The sequence below is a fragment of the Drosophila persimilis genome, unplaced genomic scaffold, assembly GCF_003286085.1.
Source record: "Drosophila persimilis strain 14011-0111.01,24,50 unplaced genomic scaffold, DperRS2 tig00000191-arrow-pilon, whole genome shotgun sequence".
Taxonomy (NCBI): domain Eukaryota; kingdom Metazoa; phylum Arthropoda; class Insecta; order Diptera; family Drosophilidae; genus Drosophila; species Drosophila persimilis.
The window spans coordinates 12014455-12034216 of NW_020825298.1; the positions used below are offsets into that span (position 1 = coordinate 12014455).

The 19762-nt window shown below is 42.6% G+C and overlaps 4 protein-coding genes across 4 annotated transcripts; 3 read left to right on the forward strand and 1 right to left on the reverse strand.

Annotated features, from left to right (window-relative positions):
- The first annotated feature begins 1126 nt into the window (after nt 1-1126).
- On the forward strand, nt 1127-2995 carry LOC6589336. The gene is made up of 2 exons (XM_002014518.2): nt 1127-1315; nt 1418-2995. Exons 1-2 carry the CDS (start codon nt 1288-1290, stop codon nt 2728-2730), a joined length of 1341 nt encoding a protein of 446 aa, XP_002014554.1. The 5' UTR covers nt 1127-1287; the 3' UTR covers nt 2731-2995.
- A 1005-nt stretch (nt 2996-4000) lies between these two features.
- Nucleotides 4001-7243, forward strand: LOC6589335 (protein peste). Its single transcript, XM_002014517.2, has 5 exons — nt 4001-4350; nt 5158-5834; nt 5892-6189; nt 6252-6531; nt 6594-7243. The coding sequence occupies exons 2-5, from the start codon at nt 5196-5198 to the stop codon at nt 6922-6924; spliced, it is 1548 nt and encodes a 515-aa protein (XP_002014553.1). The 5' UTR covers nt 4001-4350; nt 5158-5195; the 3' UTR covers nt 6925-7243.
- A 581-nt stretch (nt 7244-7824) lies between these two features.
- On the forward strand, nt 7825-16989 carry LOC6589334 (protein peste). Its single transcript, XM_002014516.2, has 5 exons — nt 7825-8240; nt 10984-11260; nt 14384-14692; nt 14774-15558; nt 15621-16989. The coding sequence occupies exons 2-5, from the start codon at nt 11138-11140 to the stop codon at nt 16078-16080; spliced, it is 1677 nt and encodes a 558-aa protein (XP_002014552.1). The 5' UTR covers nt 7825-8240; nt 10984-11137; the 3' UTR covers nt 16081-16989.
- A 157-nt stretch (nt 16990-17146) lies between these two features.
- Nucleotides 17147-18795, reverse strand: LOC6589063 (protein FAM151B). Its single transcript, XM_002014515.2, has 4 exons — nt 18710-18795; nt 18170-18391; nt 17863-18107; nt 17147-17802 (listed from the first exon to the last, which is right to left on the reverse strand). Exons 1-4 carry the CDS (start codon nt 18774-18776, stop codon nt 17242-17244), a joined length of 1095 nt encoding a protein of 364 aa, XP_002014551.2. The 5' UTR covers nt 18777-18795; the 3' UTR covers nt 17147-17241.
- Nucleotides 18796-19762: the final 967 nt, after the last annotated feature.

The following is a 19762-nucleotide window of genomic DNA, read 5'->3' on the forward strand; positions in this document are numbered from 1 at the left end:
TAAGCACTAAACAAAAAAATAATAAAAAAGCAGCAAACAACGCGCAGCATAAGCATACAAAAAAAAAACCAACTAAAAAATTATTAAAAATAAAGAAATTTAAATTTTCAGAGTTCGTTTGGAGAGAAAGCCAGAGAGCACTGGCTATTTGTAGTGTATTGTAATTTTTGCAATCCTTCGCAGACAATACCGTATTTTACAATCAGCATACGGTCGTCTAGCGCACGGGGTATCCTAATTTTTTTGTGGAAGCCAGAGAAGAAATTGATATCATTATCAAGAACTGATTGTTTCAGATTTGGAAAGATCTGATCGAAATCAAACTAATATTTATTTAAATAGTAAGTATAACTGCTATGGAGCATCCATTGCTTCGAAAACACTGCAGCTAAACTACATATTTTGTAGTTTATTATAATCTTAGAGTACATGAATATATTATCTTTTCTTCATCATTTATTTATATTTAATCAAAATCGGCCTACTAGTTGTAGAACTCAACTCAACTACAAAGACCACCGACCGACCACCTGTTGTTTATTATTCCCACAATAAAACCCTTCTGGGTCGTTAACTGTGATAGAAGTCGAAGAGGTTGAGCCTTATCTTTTGGAGATTATAATTATTATTTATTATGTTCACAGTTGTAATATTGCTTAAACCAGCTTACAGATGCCGTAGGAACAATCGGCTTGTATTTTATTGAACCATATAATCTGCAAAGGGGTTACCAATGAATGTTACCTGCCTCTTCCTTATATAATATATGTGTTTTAATTGCATTGCATAAATCCGCAGAAATCTAATCTCTTTCAGAAAATATATTTTGTATGGTTCATTGGTAAAATCATAAAATTGAAAGAATAGAATACTATTTTCGTAATTTTACTGCATTTTCCTATACATATAGCGGATTTCTATACAGCGTGGTTTGTCAAATCAAAATAAATGGAAGAGCAGAGCCTCTAAATTGAATATAAATTTCTTAAAATTTTTGTAGCACAGATTTCAGCGAAAGTAGAAAATTAACATCAATTTAATTAATAAAGCAGTTCCAAGTAGGCCACAGCTGTGGCGATATTCGGGCAACTATCGAATGGGTTTTCCATCTCCAAAAGGCAAAAGTAATTTAGGTAGGTAGGCGAATTCTCCGCCCGTTTGGCAAACCACCCCTAAAAGGACTTCTGACCGTCCTGTTATTATGGATAGAGCGCAGCGATCATCTGGCAATGGCAACGGCGTAGTTTCAGTTTTGAAAATGCTCTGAGCCTGAGCAGAAGAGCAACAATGACGACGACAACAACAGCGGACACAGGTAAGCAGCGCAGCAGCAGTGCAAAAAACCGAATAACCTTGGAAGGATATAAAACACCCATTAACCCCACACTCCACTCGCATGTATCTGTATCCCATGCAGCAGCCCCCACACCCGCCTCCGGCTCCGCCTCCCTGCTGCAGCTGAACGATGACGTATTAGCCCTAATCATACGGCACCTGAATGTGTACCAACAATACGAGCTGGGGAAGCTGCATCGTCGCCTGGAGAACATTGTGCAGATGCTGTGGCGGACACGAGTGAGGAATGTGGCGCTGCACGATGAGATGTTCAAGCGTTCCAGCCCCAATTCGCGTCAGTTTCTGGCCTTTGTGCTGACCCTGGCACCGCACATGCAGCGTTTGAGCTGCCAGCGGCTGGATGTGAGGCGGCTTCGCCTGTTGAGCAGCCATACCCTGTCCGGGGTGACCAGCCTGGAGTGGCTGGGCGATGGCCATCGCCGTGGTCGTGCCCGCTTTGTGGACGAGGATGTGCGCCTGCTGCGGCGTGTGTTTCCCTCGCTGCGAAAACTCAAACTCCGTGGATGCCAAATCACTGGAAAGTATCTGTGCGATTTGGAGTTACTCAATGAGCTCTGCCTGGACGACTGCCAGTACCTGGAGTCGCAGCACTTTCGGGACCTTTTCCGACAGCTGAAACTACGTAAATTTGATATTATGGAGGACTGCGATGAGGTCAACTGCTGCGACCTGGTGGACCTGCAGCTGTGCCCAACGCTGGAGCACATCAAAATTGCCGACTACCATCTGTGCATGGAGTCGGACATCACCCAGCAGCTGCTGCAGCTGCCACGCCTCAACAAGCTGTCCATTTACTCCAAGAACTTTGTCTTCGATGTGCTGTCGCGCATAGCGCGTCCCAGCTATCCGACGGGCAGATCCAGGCTAATCGAGGGCTTCCGCTTCAGCGGAATTCTCCACGACTACGAGAGGTTCTTTAGGGAACTCGGCAATCTGCGGAATCTAAGGAGACTGGAGCTGCACGGCCACGGCGAAGAGGAGGGCCAGCTGCAGTGCCTCGGAGACCAAATGCTGCGTCATCTCTCCTCCGCACTCCCGGAGCTCACTGAACTGCACCTGTGCGGCTACCAGTTGGAGAGTCCCTTGAGTCTGCTTGGATTTGTCACCCACTGTCGCCAGCTGCGGGTTCTGGACATAACCCGAACCCGCTGCCATGGCGATGCCTTTGTCTGGAGCTGTCTGGCAATCCTCAACAAACAGCGATGGCGGACACAGCCCCTGGAGCTGTGGATACGCAAGAGTGATATTAAACTCGAAATTATGGACAGTTCCCGTCTCATGGACAACGAGAAACACATCAAAATCGATTGCAAACAGATACCAAACAGCCTGGATCACACGTCTGGGGTCCTCAAGTTCAGCTTTGCGAGATGATACCCGCCCCCACTACCAACAATCCATATGAGGCGATCATCCATTGTTGTGCCTAGCCCTGTGCCCTAGGTGTGTTGATAAGGCGACAATTGATTCAAGACTGAAATAATTGTGAAATGTGTAAGTGTTTGCATGATACCCTGCAAAGGGTACGAGTGTTAGGCAGAGATCGATTAAGACGTTTTAAACTGAACTTTAATCATGATTGTCTTTTGTTTACTTCATTAATATTCCATATATAAATAAATAAACTACTCTTACTATTGTGACAACATCTCTGATCCATGGATCTGCACAAACTTCAATGAACTATCATACGTTTGGCTCACACCCCACAATGATGATCGATATATGATTTTTAATAATTATTTGTCGTTTGATAGGTATACAATCTTCGGGTGATCTTGAAATATTTATTGGCTGCAATCGCAATCCGATTTCTTCAGTGCTAGCACTTTCTTTGTGCTGTCATAATTTTCAAGCTGATTACAACGCATCACATTGGTTGGAAAACAAATCTTTCTGGCCTCTACGAATGCATGGCTCTTTATCGGACCGCGCCATCTACAATTGGGAACAGAGCCGATTAGGAATTGGGGACTGGGCTTATCAATAGGGGTGACCAACCATTCAGCAAACAAGGCAGCAGAAATCTAGATTGGAGATTCATTCGCTCCGATCCCCAATCCCAAATCGTAGAACGGACTGGGACGGGTTAGAGTTTAATTGATAATGCTACTCACAGTTATGCGACTGCGCTCGGACCTGAGTGCACTTCCATTTCGGGGGAACGGGAGCGGCATGGAGCGGTATCGTTAAAAGATAACCCCAGAATATTGGGGCCTTGTAGCCGCATTACAAGTACAGCTACTACATGGAGTTCTAAGTTCAGACCTTTTAAAACAAGTCGTAAATAATGCACTGTGAGAAATTAATGTTTATATGCGGCGATCCCAGGAAGATCAGTGGCCGGACCGAGAGGCGCTGGCTCATAATGCGCGGCATGGTATATACCAGAGGCGATTGCTTACATGCAGGCAAGATAGAGATTCGCTTAATTATCGAGTTATATTACACATAAAACTAAACCCAAATGATATTGATCTTCATCAGCAAATAATGCATCCTAAATGAAACTCGAGTTGGATTTCTTTCCGTGCCACAATTAACGTTTTTTTAGGAAAAGTACGAGTATCATTTAATTCCGACATTTATGTTTATTTTTCACGTTGTTCCATATACTTACATATGTATGTAGCTGTATTCTCGTTTGAAAATTATTTTCCAACCGCCAGACTCAGTCGTTATCAAGTCGTCACTCGAAGCGGTTCGATTAAAAACCAAGAAAATCTTAAAACACTCGAGCCATTCCTGCATTCGTGAGGATCGATCTCTCAAGCAAAGAATTATAAAAAGAGATCTGCAAACATATAAGAAATCACAGCCTCAGAGCCCTGCATTATCGCCGCTTGATGATAACCTCCACCTCTGGAGGGTGGACTTGGACTCGGCTCAGACAACAGACAGTAGTAGGAAGTTGAACCCATCATCCATCAGTCATCATCTAGAATCACAGAGACCATCATCGGCTGATTCATCTTCCTGATCATCGCTGGATCGGTAGGTGCAAAGACCCCGAGTGACCGTTTATTGCGTTCGAAACATATTATGAAAGAAAAATCATATGGTTAAGATCAGAAACGAAAATGTACTTTAAATACGTAATTTTTGATTGATAAAATGAGTGTGTAGTGATCGGTCAGTGAAAACTGGAAATACAAGTAAAGATCTACATAAATATGAATCCTTTAACGATGAAAATCATATAAATGGGATATTATCTAAAAAGGAAATTAATTTTTTATTTGTTTTCCAAAAATGATGCTTTGAAACACATTCCAAACAAATACAAAGTAAATAAAGAATGGTAGGTTATTTCTTCAGAAAGTTCAGAAAAGTTATAATAAGGATTAAAACTCATAAACTTTTCGAAAGCTAAAAAAAAGCATAGATTGGGTACTAAAAGTCTATTCGAAATCCTTAAAAGGTTGAGAAAGAAAGGTTATTGGTTCTCTGATATTTAAGATCGGATATTTGGTTGTTATTAGAACAAGTCTTTTATAAATCCATACATCTATCAATCAATAAGCAAATTAAAGGCAAATTAAAAGTTTAATAGCCTAATGATCAAGCCAATATGAATATGGATGATTCTCGGGGCCTAGGCTACACGAAAAAAAATAAATTGCACTGGTCCACGTATCGTAGGTACACAGAGCCATTTGTATGCATATTTAGAGGGTGGTAGAAGGTAGTCTGGTTTCGATATAAACGATTGAACACCGAGAATTCCAGAAAGAGGAAACTAGTTATGCGTAGCATTTGTGTTGGATGTAACTAAAAAAAATCTAGAACTAACCATTTCAGACTGATATACGATCCGTTACACGTTACGACGCGACATCATGATTGGAAAACAGCGCATTCTGAGGACGGGTGTGGCGGGTCTGCTGTTGTTTACCTGCAGTCTATGCGCAACTCTCTATCTAGAGCGTATAGAGCAATGGGTCTTGGAGGGGTTCATGGTATTGAGACCAAACTCCCTGATCACAGATCTGTGGGAGTCCCCTTCGATGGACACGGCCGTGGATCTTTACATGTTCAATTGGACCAATTCGGAGCACCTCAATGATCCAACAGTGAAGCCTCGATTCGAGGAGTTCGGACCCTACAGGTTCAAGGAAAAGATGCAAAAGCTGAATGTGGTCTGGCACGATGAGAACTCCACGGTCTCGTACATGCGTCGCAGTCGCTTCGATTTCGATGAGGCGGGCAGTGCGGGACGGCCCACGGATCCCATCGTGGCCCCCAATCTGCTGATTGTTGGCATTTACCAGAAGATGTGGAGCTGGAGCCCCATGCTGCGGACCCTCATGCTGATGACCCTGAATCTGTACGGCAAGGAAACCACCATGGTTCGTCCTGCCGGTGACTGGATGTTCGATGGCTTTGACACGCCTCTCCTCAAGATGAGCAAAATGGTTCCCACTAACTTGATGCCCGAACTTAATTTTCCCTACGAGAAAATTGGATATGCTTATCCTGTAAGATCGCATTTCTGATCTACATATGTTTATATCTTATTCCCGATTCCCCTGCAGCGCAATGGCAGCATGGAGATCTATGGCCATCACAATGTCTACACGGGACGCCAGGACTTTAGTAAGTTGGGACAGATCGCCCGTTGGCGGTATAACAATGTCACTGCCTCTAGTCCCAGATGCCGACTAAAGGGAAGTGCTGGGGAGTTCCATCCGATTCCTTTGGAAAAGGGCAGAAATATCTCCTACTTCCTTCCCGACATTTGTCGCGAACTGGAGGTGGACTACCACTCTACCACCGTTTTCGAGGGCGTAGAGGGATATGTTTACAAGGGCAGTGCCCGGAATATGGCAAATGGTAAAAATCTGTTCCGATAGTGATTGATATGTATATGAATGATTCCTGTTTCCTGTTTCCAGGCACTGATAATCCACAAAATAGTTGCTACTGCCAGGAGAACTGCCAGGAGGTACGATCGGGTTTGTTGAACATCTCCTCCTGCTGGTACGGAGCGCCCGTTTTTGCCTCCTATCCACATTTCCACCAGGCCGATCCGTATTATGTGGAGCAGGTGGATGGAATGAAACCAGATAAGGATCGTCATGAATTGGTGGTCATTCTGGAGCCGAAGACGGGCATGATTCTGGAGATCAAGGCACGCATAATGGCCAGCCTCCTTGTAGAGCCACGACCATCAGGGTAAGTAAAAAGCACGGAATTCCATTGATCCTTTGGGAAAATAAAAATGGTGATATTTTCAGAATCTATCGCAAGTCGCGTCGGACATTCTTTCCCCTAATCTGGGCCGACTACCATGTGCGCATCACTCCCGATCTTTTGACCTACGTCAAGCTAATACCGATCATGGAGAGCCTGGGAAAGGTATGCGGCTGCCTGGGCATTGCCCTGGGTCTGGTAATGCTGTTGTGGTATCCGAGACAGATGCTCTGGAAGAAGCTTCTCATGCAGAAGATCGAAATCAATGCACTGGACACTCGCACCCCTGAACAGATAAAGGGAGTGGAAGAGTCCCCGCTGTTGATCGGTGTCCAATATGTGCCCGCCATCAAGGAGGGGGCGAGTCCAAGCTGAATAGAGGTCCTATCTGTTAACACTAGGTGTACGAGTATGACATGTGATAGGGATAAGGGCTTAGCGTCTGTCTTGCCTAGTCTACAGTCTAAGTTAATAAATGTTAAAGGGTCTTCAATTACTCGATGCTTTAAAAGTGTCGTTTTGATGGATTGGTCACTGCGCTGGATGGATGAATGGAGCTGTGGATTGCCAAAGTATTTGTAGCAGTAAGAAAGACGCCCCTACGTACAATATCATTCCTTGTCATACTGAATCATACAGTCATACAATAAAACAACAGTAAAAGCAACCACTTGCCACCCTCATGACCGATTAAAAGTATGGAAATATCGAACATTTCTAGTTTCAATTACGATCTGGACACAGAACCGTTTCATAGCCGTTTTGGTACCACAAAACAGAGAGTCAATGCATACTTTTGTTCAAACTCTTATCAATAAAACTAATGTACTCATACGAACATGCAGAGCATAAGTATATACATACATTTACTCACACGCTCTCTCTCTCCTGCGCCATTCGAGTCAGAAACTGAGAGCACGTGAGAGTGAGAGAGAGCATGATCATGATCATTATGATCATTTTCGACGCTATGTGAACACCCTACAATGCGCAGCACATTTGTTCCTTACCCCATCTCTTATAAAATACAAGAGTTTCAACAAAATTAAAACTAAATAACCGAGTGTCTTTACTATTGTAAATTGAAATTAACATATAAAAAGAGATTTAATCTAAAAAAGGGCATACAAAAGTCAGACCAGCCGACTCGCCATAGGTTTTTAATGAAGAATAAATAATTGCTGGTTGCTGAGTTGCTTGGCGACTTTTAAAAAATACTTAATTTAGTCGCAGAGCAGGCGCAGCGCCGCACAGACCAAAAATCCACCCGAAGTGAACGGATCGAGACGTGTTAGTTCAAGATCAGAGCGTTGACTTAACGGTGCGTCGCTGATTAAATACATATGTACACATGTTGGTGCAAGTGCAAGTGAGATGGCAACTAGACAGGACAGAGAGAAATAAGAAAAAGAAAATAAATCCCAAAGAGCGCGAGCAATGAAGCGTTTTTAGACACTTGCGTCGCCGCCGTCTATGTCTATGTTTCGCTGCATATTTACACAACAACTGCAATTAGAAATTTATATCAATTCAAAAGTATTAAAACGAAAGAAAAATCTGTCATCCAAGTGAAGCAAAACAAAACAAGTGATTGGAATAAATTTGCACCTAAAGTGGAATTGGAAAAAAGGCAGCGCGTAGTAAAGAAAGCCAAGTGTTAGAGGAGCAACGAATATCTACAACAAGAAAATGTAAGATAAATATGAAAAATGCCCAACGCATTTGGTGAGAGAGTGAGAGTGAGAAAGAGAGGGAGAGAGACGCAGACGCAAGAGAGTTAAACGTGCCGCGTTGCTCGTTGCTCTGCTTCCTTTTAAGATAAAATTGTTAAATAAACATAATTGTGTAGAGTTTTTTGTGAAGTTTTTGCTTTCTGTGAAGCATTCCAATATACTGATTCACCGCGCGACAACGAGTGAGTTAACAGAATATGTAAACTACCCAAGCAAGAAGCAGAGCCAGCCTCAGTTCGGGACATTCTTTGTTGTTTTTCTCTGTTTTTGCGGTTCTTTTTGGCACATTGCACTGCGGCCTGTGTCTATTTTTAGGCCACAAGAGCAAAGAGTACAATAAATAGGAATATATTGTCAACAGGTTGCGGAAGTGACGGGTAGAGTTCAAGGATATTGCTAATGTTCTCAAATAATTGTGAATAAAAACTCGATGAGTATAACAATTGCTTAGACCACGACACGCCAGTGCTAATTCGCGTGATTAATGTTTGGCCAAATGAATTGGCACTATGTGAAATCTCCATAATCTCTGTTGCTGGAGTTAAAACAGCGCAAGAGCAGTACATTTGACTGTGAGGCGTGGCGTGTTTGTGTGCATGTGTGCGTGTGTGTTTGGGAGATAAAAATAAACTGGGCGTAGGTGAGGAAAAACCGCGTAAACGTAAACGAGTTTTCATAATGTTAGTTGTTGTTTTCCGACCTCGCTACGTGTGCATTAATAACAAAATAAATCGTATCGTATGTACGTGCCAGGGTGTGATTGGTATTGCATTGAAATTTTTTAAATATTGCCAATAACAGTAATAGTAGCGCTGCAGTCATAGCCAGGGGCGAGGTATATTAACTAGAAGGTCGCGGCGGGAGCGTCAACATAAGCAAGAATGTACATAAATATTTACATGTGTACATATTTATGTATTCACTTGTGTGTTTTTATATAAACAGAAATACAGATGTTTTCTTGTGTTGGCCATTTACATATATAAATCAGCATCCATCCATCCGGATGAAGGAGGATGCAGAGTTTTGCCCATCTGCCTTACCTTATACATAATATACCTCGTGCTCATCGGTTGCCATGGACAACCAGCACTACAAGAAGTGTAAACAGTTCCCCCACCCTCAGAGCGACCCTTGCGCAGTCCGCACGCAACATTCATTTATGGTTGTGACAGGGTATGGAAAAGGTGAACGTGAACGGGTTTTGTGTTTCAAGCCAATACGCGAAAACAATAAGTGCGCGGAATGTGTGTGATTCAGACAATCGTAGTAGCTGGAGTTTTTGCGAACTCGAGAAATCCAGAAAAATTAGAGTCAGAAAACGGGAGTTCAAACGGGAACAGTTTTCAATGCGCTGTGGTGTTTTTTTGTCGGTATCTAGAACAGCTTTTACCAACATAGTGGCATAGTAGCACATAGCAGGGTCATGTGCGGGCATCACAATTCTAACAGACGAATGTTAACGATGAGTGATTATGCTGAGCTAATTGTCTTTGAGTGTATGGTACATAACCATGTACATATATACCTATGTATGTATGTAGATTTAAACGTTAAGAATAGGTGGATAGATAAGCAGTAACTGAAAGCAAAAAATGGTACCAACTGGATTCATCAAACGGTACACGCTACTGTTAATGCAGTGGTATATGTTTTGTCAGTAGAGTATTGTACAGTATTAACTTAACAGAGACATAACAGGGGTCATATTGGATAACATACCAATGTAGTCCAGCGGTCGGCACGCACACATTGCAGTGCGTTTGTGTCCGCAGGCAGCAGGCAAAATGCAACAAAAATTGTTATTGTATTGGGCACCGATCACTGTTACTTTCCTATGGACATGAGTAAGAAAGGGCCTTGCCGACCCCTCTTGTAGTTGTTTAACTTTCCAGTGAATGGTTGGATTGATAACTGCTATTGATTCATCTTTTTTTTTTATTAAAAGCAATCATCAAACAGGATACTGATGAATAATACTTAGAATTTGGCCTACCGCGAGGTCATGCGTCTCGACTCGAGCTTCAGTGTGGGAGCGATAGGAGCAGTTTGCCACAAGTACAAGTACGTGCGCACCCGCTGTTTTAGAACGTTTGTATTTTGGCTGACTTTAAGTAGTTATAGATGGTGCAATAGGTATTAAATTATGGCTAGAATTGCTATATGGGGGGTGTTCCGTGAAAAGCCAACTGACGGAACACTTAAGAGTGAAGCCTTTGAACCGGTTCCCAAACCGTTAAGCAACCCCCCTTAAAACCGCAGTTTATGTTTTCCCTCGTATCACATTTCGACGAATCTATTATGTATGTATGTACGCTATATAGTATGCATATGCATGTATGTACATTGGAGATTTGACTTGACCACAAAAACGTGTACCCCCAGTGCCAAACGAACATTTCATTACAATTAGACATACCACACACAAAATGTATATAATTACGCAGCAGTACTACAAAGTTGTAGACGATCGCGCTACGGCGCGTGATTAACATATACTCTCTTTCTCTTTGGCCCGCTCTCTTTCCCTGTAATCGGGTGGCGAGCCCGCTGCCCCCTATATGGTGCACATGTGTGTGTGCGTGTGTGTGCGTTTGCTGATAAGACCCATAGATATAGATAAGCCCGCCTGTACTAACAAATGTTCTCTTTTCATATATTCGCCCTCTCTCTGTTATTCGCAACAACGGACGCCAAACAGAGGTAGGCAGGTTCCCACTTGGACTCAGTGCCGTGTAAGAGATCGTTCGGAGTGGAGCAGGCTCAACCGAGGAGCTGCAGCAATATAACTGTATAATAAACCATAACCACTACAACTGTCACTACCATATCGGAATTGGAGCTAGAAGAACAATATGACATCACATCTGCGTTACTGTGTCCGTTTGGGCATCATCGTGCTGGGGATCTGTTCCATTGCCGGCGGCATTTATCTATTCCGCCACTGGATCGAGATGTTTACACGCATGCGCGGCAAGGTGAGTGTGCCTCTATATAGAGTCTTATCTTATCACCATCCATTTCTATGCCGATTCCCATTCCCATTCACATCACTTCAGTCCCTTCGAGCGAGTCATGTTTTGCGAACCGGCAAATTGGCAAACTGCTCAAAGGTCAGGACCCCGCCCAACCTTGTAGACCTTCATTTACATACAAATGGGAACGTTTCACCAGAAAGAACTTTGTCTTTTGATTGAAGCCAATTAAGGTCTTTGTCCAAGACCAAAAATGAAAAGACAGTCCGAAAATTGATCACCCGAACCAGGTGTTCAAGAATAAAATCAACTCTGGAGATAAGATACGGCTTACATTCGATCATTTTCGTATCAAAAATGGTTTGGCAAAAGTTCGTTTACGATCCCATTAGGTATAAAATTGTACATGCATACATTGTATGTACATTTATAATATATATTTTATATACCGCTGTAGTATACCCATATTTGTGTATACATATATGTATGTATTTCTGATTAGCGTATGGATGCGACTGTTGAGTCATTAGATGTGAGAGAGAGGCTGCGGCATTGGCCTTCTGTTGGATCGCTTACAGGCTTTGATTATTTTAAAACAACTTGAGAGAAACTTGTCTTTTTAAGAGGCAGGTCTTGAAAATTATCAGTTTTGTATGGAAAGTAATTTTTTTGGTACATTTTGCATAGAATATGCTTCAAGTCCAGACTGAATCGGTATCCAATCAACAGATAATTTGCTTATCTTTTCTCCCTACCTTTTAACAAAATGATCGCTATCTGACAGATAGAATCTTGTTTATATGAGGCCAGTTACATTTGACATTTTCAGAGGATATTAAATGTGGTTTTACGTTTATGTTCTTCATTAAGTACTTCATTAAGCAGTTTGCGACTTTACGAGTATTCCAAGCTATTTTCATTTTACGTTTAAAGCCAAAAAATAAGATACTCCGATCCTGTTAGCTCTACTTTACCTTGAGCATAAACTCGTTAAATAACATTAAGAAAACGGTTTAGAAAGCGCCTTATACTGTAGGTAGATGTATTTTTAGCTGCCCCTTTTTCTTTCTACCCTCCATTTTATTATTACTCATTTTTGGAACAAACACTGACTAATAATAGTCACTGAATGATTGATTGCGGGGCCTAATCGAATAAAAGCGCCCCCATCTGGAATCGGAAATTATGAATCACGGCTACAGCTGCGGCCTGCAAGGTCATTCATCCGAAGTTACCCATTATGTTGACGATCTGTGAAGCCAGAACAGGCAGGCGGAAATGGTCGCCATTTGCCATGAAACTACCTTCGCGGATCTTAACCGAGGAATTGCAATGCGAATGGGAACGGGGGCGGCGGGCTAGTAATATCTTATCTGGGTGAAAAAACCTGAAAAAATACCTCATTCAGCGATAGCCATGGGGCGTTCGATTAGACAACGCTCTTCACCCTCTCATGTATGGCGAAACATTCATAAAAGGCCTTAAACCAGCCAAAGTCCCAGACCTAGCATGTAACCCACATTGTATTGTCGGGGGCACAGCCCTGCAGGTGTGCTGCCCTTAACTGAACACCTGTTTGGCGATGATACGAGTAGTCGTGCCACTCCCAGACACCTGAATAGATAGGTAGATAGCTAAATAGATAGATGGATGGATTTACATTCATATGTAATATCTCTCTCTTTGGATTAGGGAAATAGAAAACACACTCAAGTTTCTTTTTATCAGTTAGTCATTTCCGGCAGGCTCCAATTCCAGCTGTTTCAGCCGTCTAGTAGGTCTAGTCGCATTTCCAATTATAAAGATTATAAAGTTCTGGACATAACAAAAATGGCGACTTTGGTCTGGTCTGCGATCGTGGCGATCGTTATGTCTGGTGTTTACAATGATTGATGGCTGATAAGAAGCTGAAGCACCCATCGACCCGATGAACCACCTGCCTTTTGTATGATCTGAGAAGCTTACAAATTAAACGAGTGAAATGCATTCTTGGAATGACGTCGATAAGTGGCACAAAAGTTCCCCTAAGCGAACGGATGACACGAACAGAGACTACTGGCCACAAGTAATTGTTTATTGTAATGAACAAGTTCCATAGCTATGTAATACAATTTTTGGTTGAAATATTGTACAACTTTGCAAACAATGGTGCTAATGGTTCATCATCAATCATGTCATAGATCCACCCTTTATTTACGAAGGTTCCCCCAAGAGAATGGGTATCAAAGTCAAGACCTCAAGGTTGAGTTATATAAAAACCCACAAAAAGTTATTTCTTCATAACCATATTCATAACCATTTCACCGATCGATCGAACACGCTCTTGACTATTTTTTCCTTATACGTTCCCTCCGATTGTTGTATGAAGTTATTCTAGGAACGATTTCAAGGGGCCCCGATTACTGGGCGTTTAAAATAAATAAGAAAAAAATACTATCAGATCTTGAACTGAAATAATACTTGGAATAAATTCATTGGTACTAACAGTTTTCAGAACTATAAAGGGTTATATGGCAAATAAGCGGCGACTGTACTGAGTTTGAGAGTTTTCTCAAGATGAATACAGCAGATTACGTTCGAATTAATCAGAACTAATCAGCTTTCATTGTCGTTTTGTTAGAATTTGGTTTGTCTCGATTGACTACGAGTTTTCCGGATTACATACGAGTTTTCTCGATTACTTACGATTTATCTCGATTACTTACGACTTATCTCGATTACCTACGAATCATTAGCTCTTCTTGTCGCCTAGTTATTGTTATTGTTAATGGGCGATAAGCTTTCCTGCATTGTTTGAGCTTATAATTCCGATACGGACTGTGTCCGAAACGACGAAACCTTTCAGTGTTTGGCAATGTTCGATGCCAATTATGGGACCCGGGAGGAGACCAATTGCCCAGATCTATGATGAACTTTGATCGATCTTTTTGAATGTCGATTGAATGCGAGAATTGAATGAATTGATTCGTAGAAGTATCTCGTAATTGCAATGCCCGTTTCAACAACCAGCTATCCTCAATTAAAACAAACAAATTATGTAAATCGTGCGTCCTATCATTGAATTGAATTGAATATGTATTTTTATATGAATTACTAATTACTATTTATCCCCTATTGATCTTAAAGGAAATGGCTCTCAGTCCCACCTCACGATCTTTCGAGGGCTGGAAGATCTCACCGCTGCCACTGTACTTCGATGTTTACATTTTCAATTGGACAAATCCGGAGGACTTTTATGTGGGTTCTGGCAAGAAGCCACACTTCCAGCAGTTGGGACCCTATCGGTTTCGGGAGAAGCCCGACAAAGTGAACATTGCCTGGCACAATCAAAACGCTTCCGTGTCGTTCCGCAAGAAGTCTGTCTTCTACTTTGATACCGATGGCAGCAAAGGCAGTCTCACGGATGTTGTCACGCAAGTGAATTCCGTAGCGCATGTAAGTGTGTGGACCACCATTAATCGCTAAACCCTGAAACTAATGGATTGCTTTTCACCCTTTTTTTTGCTACTCCTTCAGTCAGCGGCTAGACGAGCAGCCGACTCATGGCTGGGCAGAGTCAGTGTCAATATGGCCATCAGAATGTATGACCAGCGAATCACCATAACGCGGTCGGCCGATGAGTGGCTCTTCAAGGGCTTCGAGCATCCGTTCATCAGTTTGGGAAAGATTATTCGGCCGGACGATGTGCCATATACCCGTATTGGTTTTCAGTATCCACGAAATGGCAGCTCCGAGTTCGATGGCGATATAAACATGTTCACGGGTGCCGATGATATCTCGAAGATGGGACAGATCTACACGTGGAACAATCTAACGCATACGGGCGCCTTTCCGGGCGTCTGTGGTCAAGTCAGGGGCTCAATGGGGGAGTTCTTTCCCCCCAATTTGAGCACCAACGACAGCGTGTACATGTACATGCCGAAAATGTGTCGTGCCGTGCCCTTGGACTACACGGAAACGGTGACAGTTCATGGGATTACCGCCTACAAATACAGTGGCACCGAGCACGCCGTCGACAATGGCACCCTCTATACGGACACGAGTTGTTATTGCGTCGGCGGCAAGTGCCGGCCCATTGGCGTCATCGATATTGGACCCTGCTCCTTCAATGCCTCGGTGTTTATGTCGTTCCCACATTTCTACAAGGGCGATCCCAGCTATGTGGAAGCGGTGGAGGGCCTGAAGCCGGAGAAGGAAAAGCATGAGTTCTTCATGACGCTGGAGCCGAACGCTGGTGTCCCCATGGATGTGGGCGGCGGCTTTCAGGCCAACTACTACATGGAGCCTGTCAAGGGAATAGAGTATGAGTCACTAAAACTTTTCTGTGGATGATAATCGCAACTAATTCGATTACTTTTTGCAGTATCTACGATAAAGTACCAAGCGTCATGCTTCCCATGATGTGGTGCGAGGAGAGGGTTCGCGTTACGGAGGAGATTGCCGCCGATATAGCGCTGGTGCCGCTCATTGTCCTGCTCGGACAGATTGTGACTGGTATACTGTTGGCGGGCGGTCTCATCTGCACCTGCTGGTACCCCACGCGACAGGTGACACAATTCTGTCACAGTGATCCCAAGGCCAAGGCTAATGCCTTGCGGCCGCTCACCACCTTTGGCGTAAATCCGGCGGCAGCCACATTGCCCGTGTCCCAGTTGTTCCGCCACAACACGAACGCTGGGGGCAACGAACGTGTCGGAGTCCGTCTGCTGGACTATAGGCGAGACTCTGGGCTGCAGGAGCAACAGGACAGCAGCAGCGGCAGCGAGAACTCTCCAAGGGAGCGACTGATCAATGAAACGTCTCCCGATGTGATAGTTAGATAATACATCGATTCAACTCACGCATTCCCGGCGATGCCACCATCAAGCATGATCCAAGACTCATTTTCATCATCGTATCGTAGCTTAGAAGAGTATAAACTGATGATAAAGCCATTTTGCCTTAGCCAAGCCACGCCACCGTACCACAAGTGGCGCCTGGCCCCTTCCTTCATATCGCATCACATCCGTCGCACATACATCCCATCTACGTCCGCATTAGGAGTTCCCTCAACATATCTGTGCTTTCCGCCGGATAGCTCGAGAGAGAGATTAATAAGATTATTTATTTTAGTGCCAAAAAGAAAAGAGAAGCAGAGAACCCAAACAAAAGTCATTAACTATTTTATTAGCTTAAACTAAACTAAACTAAATTGTAAATAAAGGGAGTTGTTAAGTGTTCCCGCACCCGCCCCATGATCATCACCTATGCCCCGTTTTGTTGAAGTTGTAACACTGCGCACGCCCAAAGTATTTATATTTATATGATAATATCATTAATTATTTTTCGTATTTTTAAAGCGATATTCTAGTTTTTATGCAACTTGAGATGAAGTGATATCAATTATGATTGATCATTGATGATCAATCAATTGAACAGAAATACGAGCTCGGCAACTATTATGCTGCACTGCGATCCCAAGACATTTCAATCAATGTGATTGATCCCTGTAGATAGGAAGTCTTTTTTATATCTTGTACACTACACATGCACATAAATATAAACATACATATCCTATCCTAATAGTTCAAAGATTTCGGATATCCCCCATATGTACATATGTAAATCAGTGTAAAGTCGGACATAAGTTAGTTAGCCTATTGCTCAGCTGTGAACCCAGGAAATATTTCCAAAAATTCCTTAAGATACATTTTGAATTTAAAGAAAAGAATAAAACCAAAAAAAAATACGCCTATAGTTGATTGATTCTTCGACAACCGGTGCCTTGCCGTTTGAGACGGCTTGAGCCCGAGTATCCAATAACAAAATACACGCCGTGTGTAGACACAGCTGTGCGATCGCTTGTTGGATTTATTGAATATATCCTCAATGTCATAATCGCTGTTCACATAAGGATATATTAATAATAGTATTCCTCCTCAGCTTCATTTTATTATTAATACCTTGTGACAAATCTAAAAATCTTATTTTAATCTACACTGTAACTACTGCTTTAACCAACTGGAAAATGCATAAAAGCAGAGGCTGATGAAGCTGAAGCTAACCAGAGAATTGAAGGTGCCCGCACCGTTGCCAGCATTGCCCAGATCCAGTTTGGCGGCCAGCTCCTCGGGCACATCCAAGTAGACACGCTCCACACCAAAGCCGAATATAAGCTTACGCAGCTTTTCTACATCCACGTAGTCACCGTCGGAGGACCAGATGGTCAGTGTGCTCTCGTTGGTCTCGTTGACAGCGGCCACCAGTTTGTGGAGCTGCTCTTCGCTATTGGCCGCTATGCCCGCACGGACCGGAAAGGTAATGCCCTGGCCCGTGGACAGCACATTGTTGAAGGCGAGCGTCTCGACCATTGCGTCGCACTGATCTTTAGTGTATTCGCCCTCGCGGAATTCGGCTCCCCAGTTGGTGGTCCATCCAATGGAGAGGACTGCCTGCTTGTACCGCATGCAACCGGCAAAGAACCGATTCGGATCTACGGGCACGGTCTTGTTCTGGTCCACGGGGCCACTGATAATGTCAGCATTGATCCAAATGGGATAGGACATCTGCAGAAGAGATCATTTGATTGCTAATAATTGCCAGATGAAATGATTCCCTTAGCTTACACTTGGTATGGTCGCGTCGAGGATGTCCAAGGAGCCCTCGAACACATCTATGGACTTGAAATCCAGCTTGACTCCCTTCTCGTTGCCCTCGTGAAGGTCGTTAAAGTCTTTGATCTGATTCAGGAATGCCTGTAACGTCAAGTCGGAGACATTTGCCGGCGGATGAGCCATCACGGGCATATCGTCGCCGTCGCCGCCGGAAAGCTTTCCCAGCACAATGTCCGCCTCAATGAACTCAATGTCACCTTTGAAGAGTTGCTAACGTCACGATAAAAGTACACACTTCACAAACAATGTGGGCTCTCACCAGCCAAGGCCTCGTCGAGCAACTGCTGACTGTTGACCGCATGAGCCCATCGGATGGCGGTCAGATTGGCCGCCCTGATTATGGTCTTGCCCATGTCCTGATCCTGCAGCACCACTATACCAAGAGGCAGATCGGCAACTTGTGTTCCCTCCAGTCCCTCCACACGATAGTACTGATAATGGCTGGCATTCAGAGCCGCGCCATTGATTTTGGACACGAGCGCTTCAGGTGTTCCATGGAGGCAAAACAACGAAAAGCGAATGGAATTAAATATTCAATAATTGAAGAACAATGGAAAATGGGGGGAAGCGCAAAGAGTGCATAGATAAGCATGCGATTCGTTTCCTCCTTACCTTCTTTTTGTTCAATTCAATAATCGCACACACGCAGACTGACACAAATGGGATGTGTGTATTTGTGGGAAAATGATATTTAATTGTTTAATGGATTGGATGGTATCTGGAACTGAACACTGCTGTACCCTACCCACAGAGATACAGAACAAACAAAGCGCAGACGCCAGAAAGAAAATCGCATTACCAAGCAGCAGGCATAATACCGACAATGAACTCTGGTCTAGAGCGGCGGCAATGGACTTGAATAACATTTTAGCTTTTAATCACCGGCCGAGGAATATGCAGAATAGCACTACCCTTGGAAATCAATGAAGAACTAACTAACAAGACGATAAAGGTAACTAAATTTAGTTTTCAGCTTATCTGGGGATCATTTGATTGGAATTGATTGCGTGCTTGAGTGCTATAATCTAATCCACCTAGGTTCGTTAAAGGTGAAAACCGTTAATTGTATATATATTCAGGGGGAAATGTTTTTATATTCATAATATATAATATAATATTTAATATTTAAAAATCGCCACTTTTAAATGTCTTGGCAACTCTCCTTTATGGTATTTATGGCATTTTGCTCTTGATATTTCCTTCGATGCGTTAGGTATTCATGCATTGACTTGAAGGTATATTTACGGCTTATCGGTATATGATGGTATATTTAATCTATCGTTAGTGCAAAAAATCCTTGGCAGAGTGACCATTTACGGTATATTTTATACTTTTGGGTATATTTTGTAATCGTTTTTCGTACCTTATAATAGAGTTGTTCGACAGATTATACATTTTTGGGTATATAATGGTATATATGATCAATATTTGGGTGTATTACGTTATATTCAATATCGGACTTAAATATATTTGAATTTTATCATAAGAAACAGTACCAAATGGCAAGGAAAATGTACTGACGAAAAGGAATGCAGTGAAAAGTGTAAACGATAACAGTTGTTATATTATTCAGACTATATTATATACAGGAAAACAATAATATATTATATTAAGACTTATCTCAAATAAAGAAAAATACTGTTTTGCTAAATTTTGTAGCGGTATATTTTGACGGTATATTTTAAAAATGTGTCGATATATTTTGGTGTATTTCTGAGGTATCTTTTCGATAGCTATTCTTCATAATAGCATCGTGTTGTTGTTTTGCTGGGGTAAATTTTTTTTCTTACATTTTTTTTAAGTGATATTTAAAAATGACTTAATCTTAAGAATATATAAACATAAACCTTTT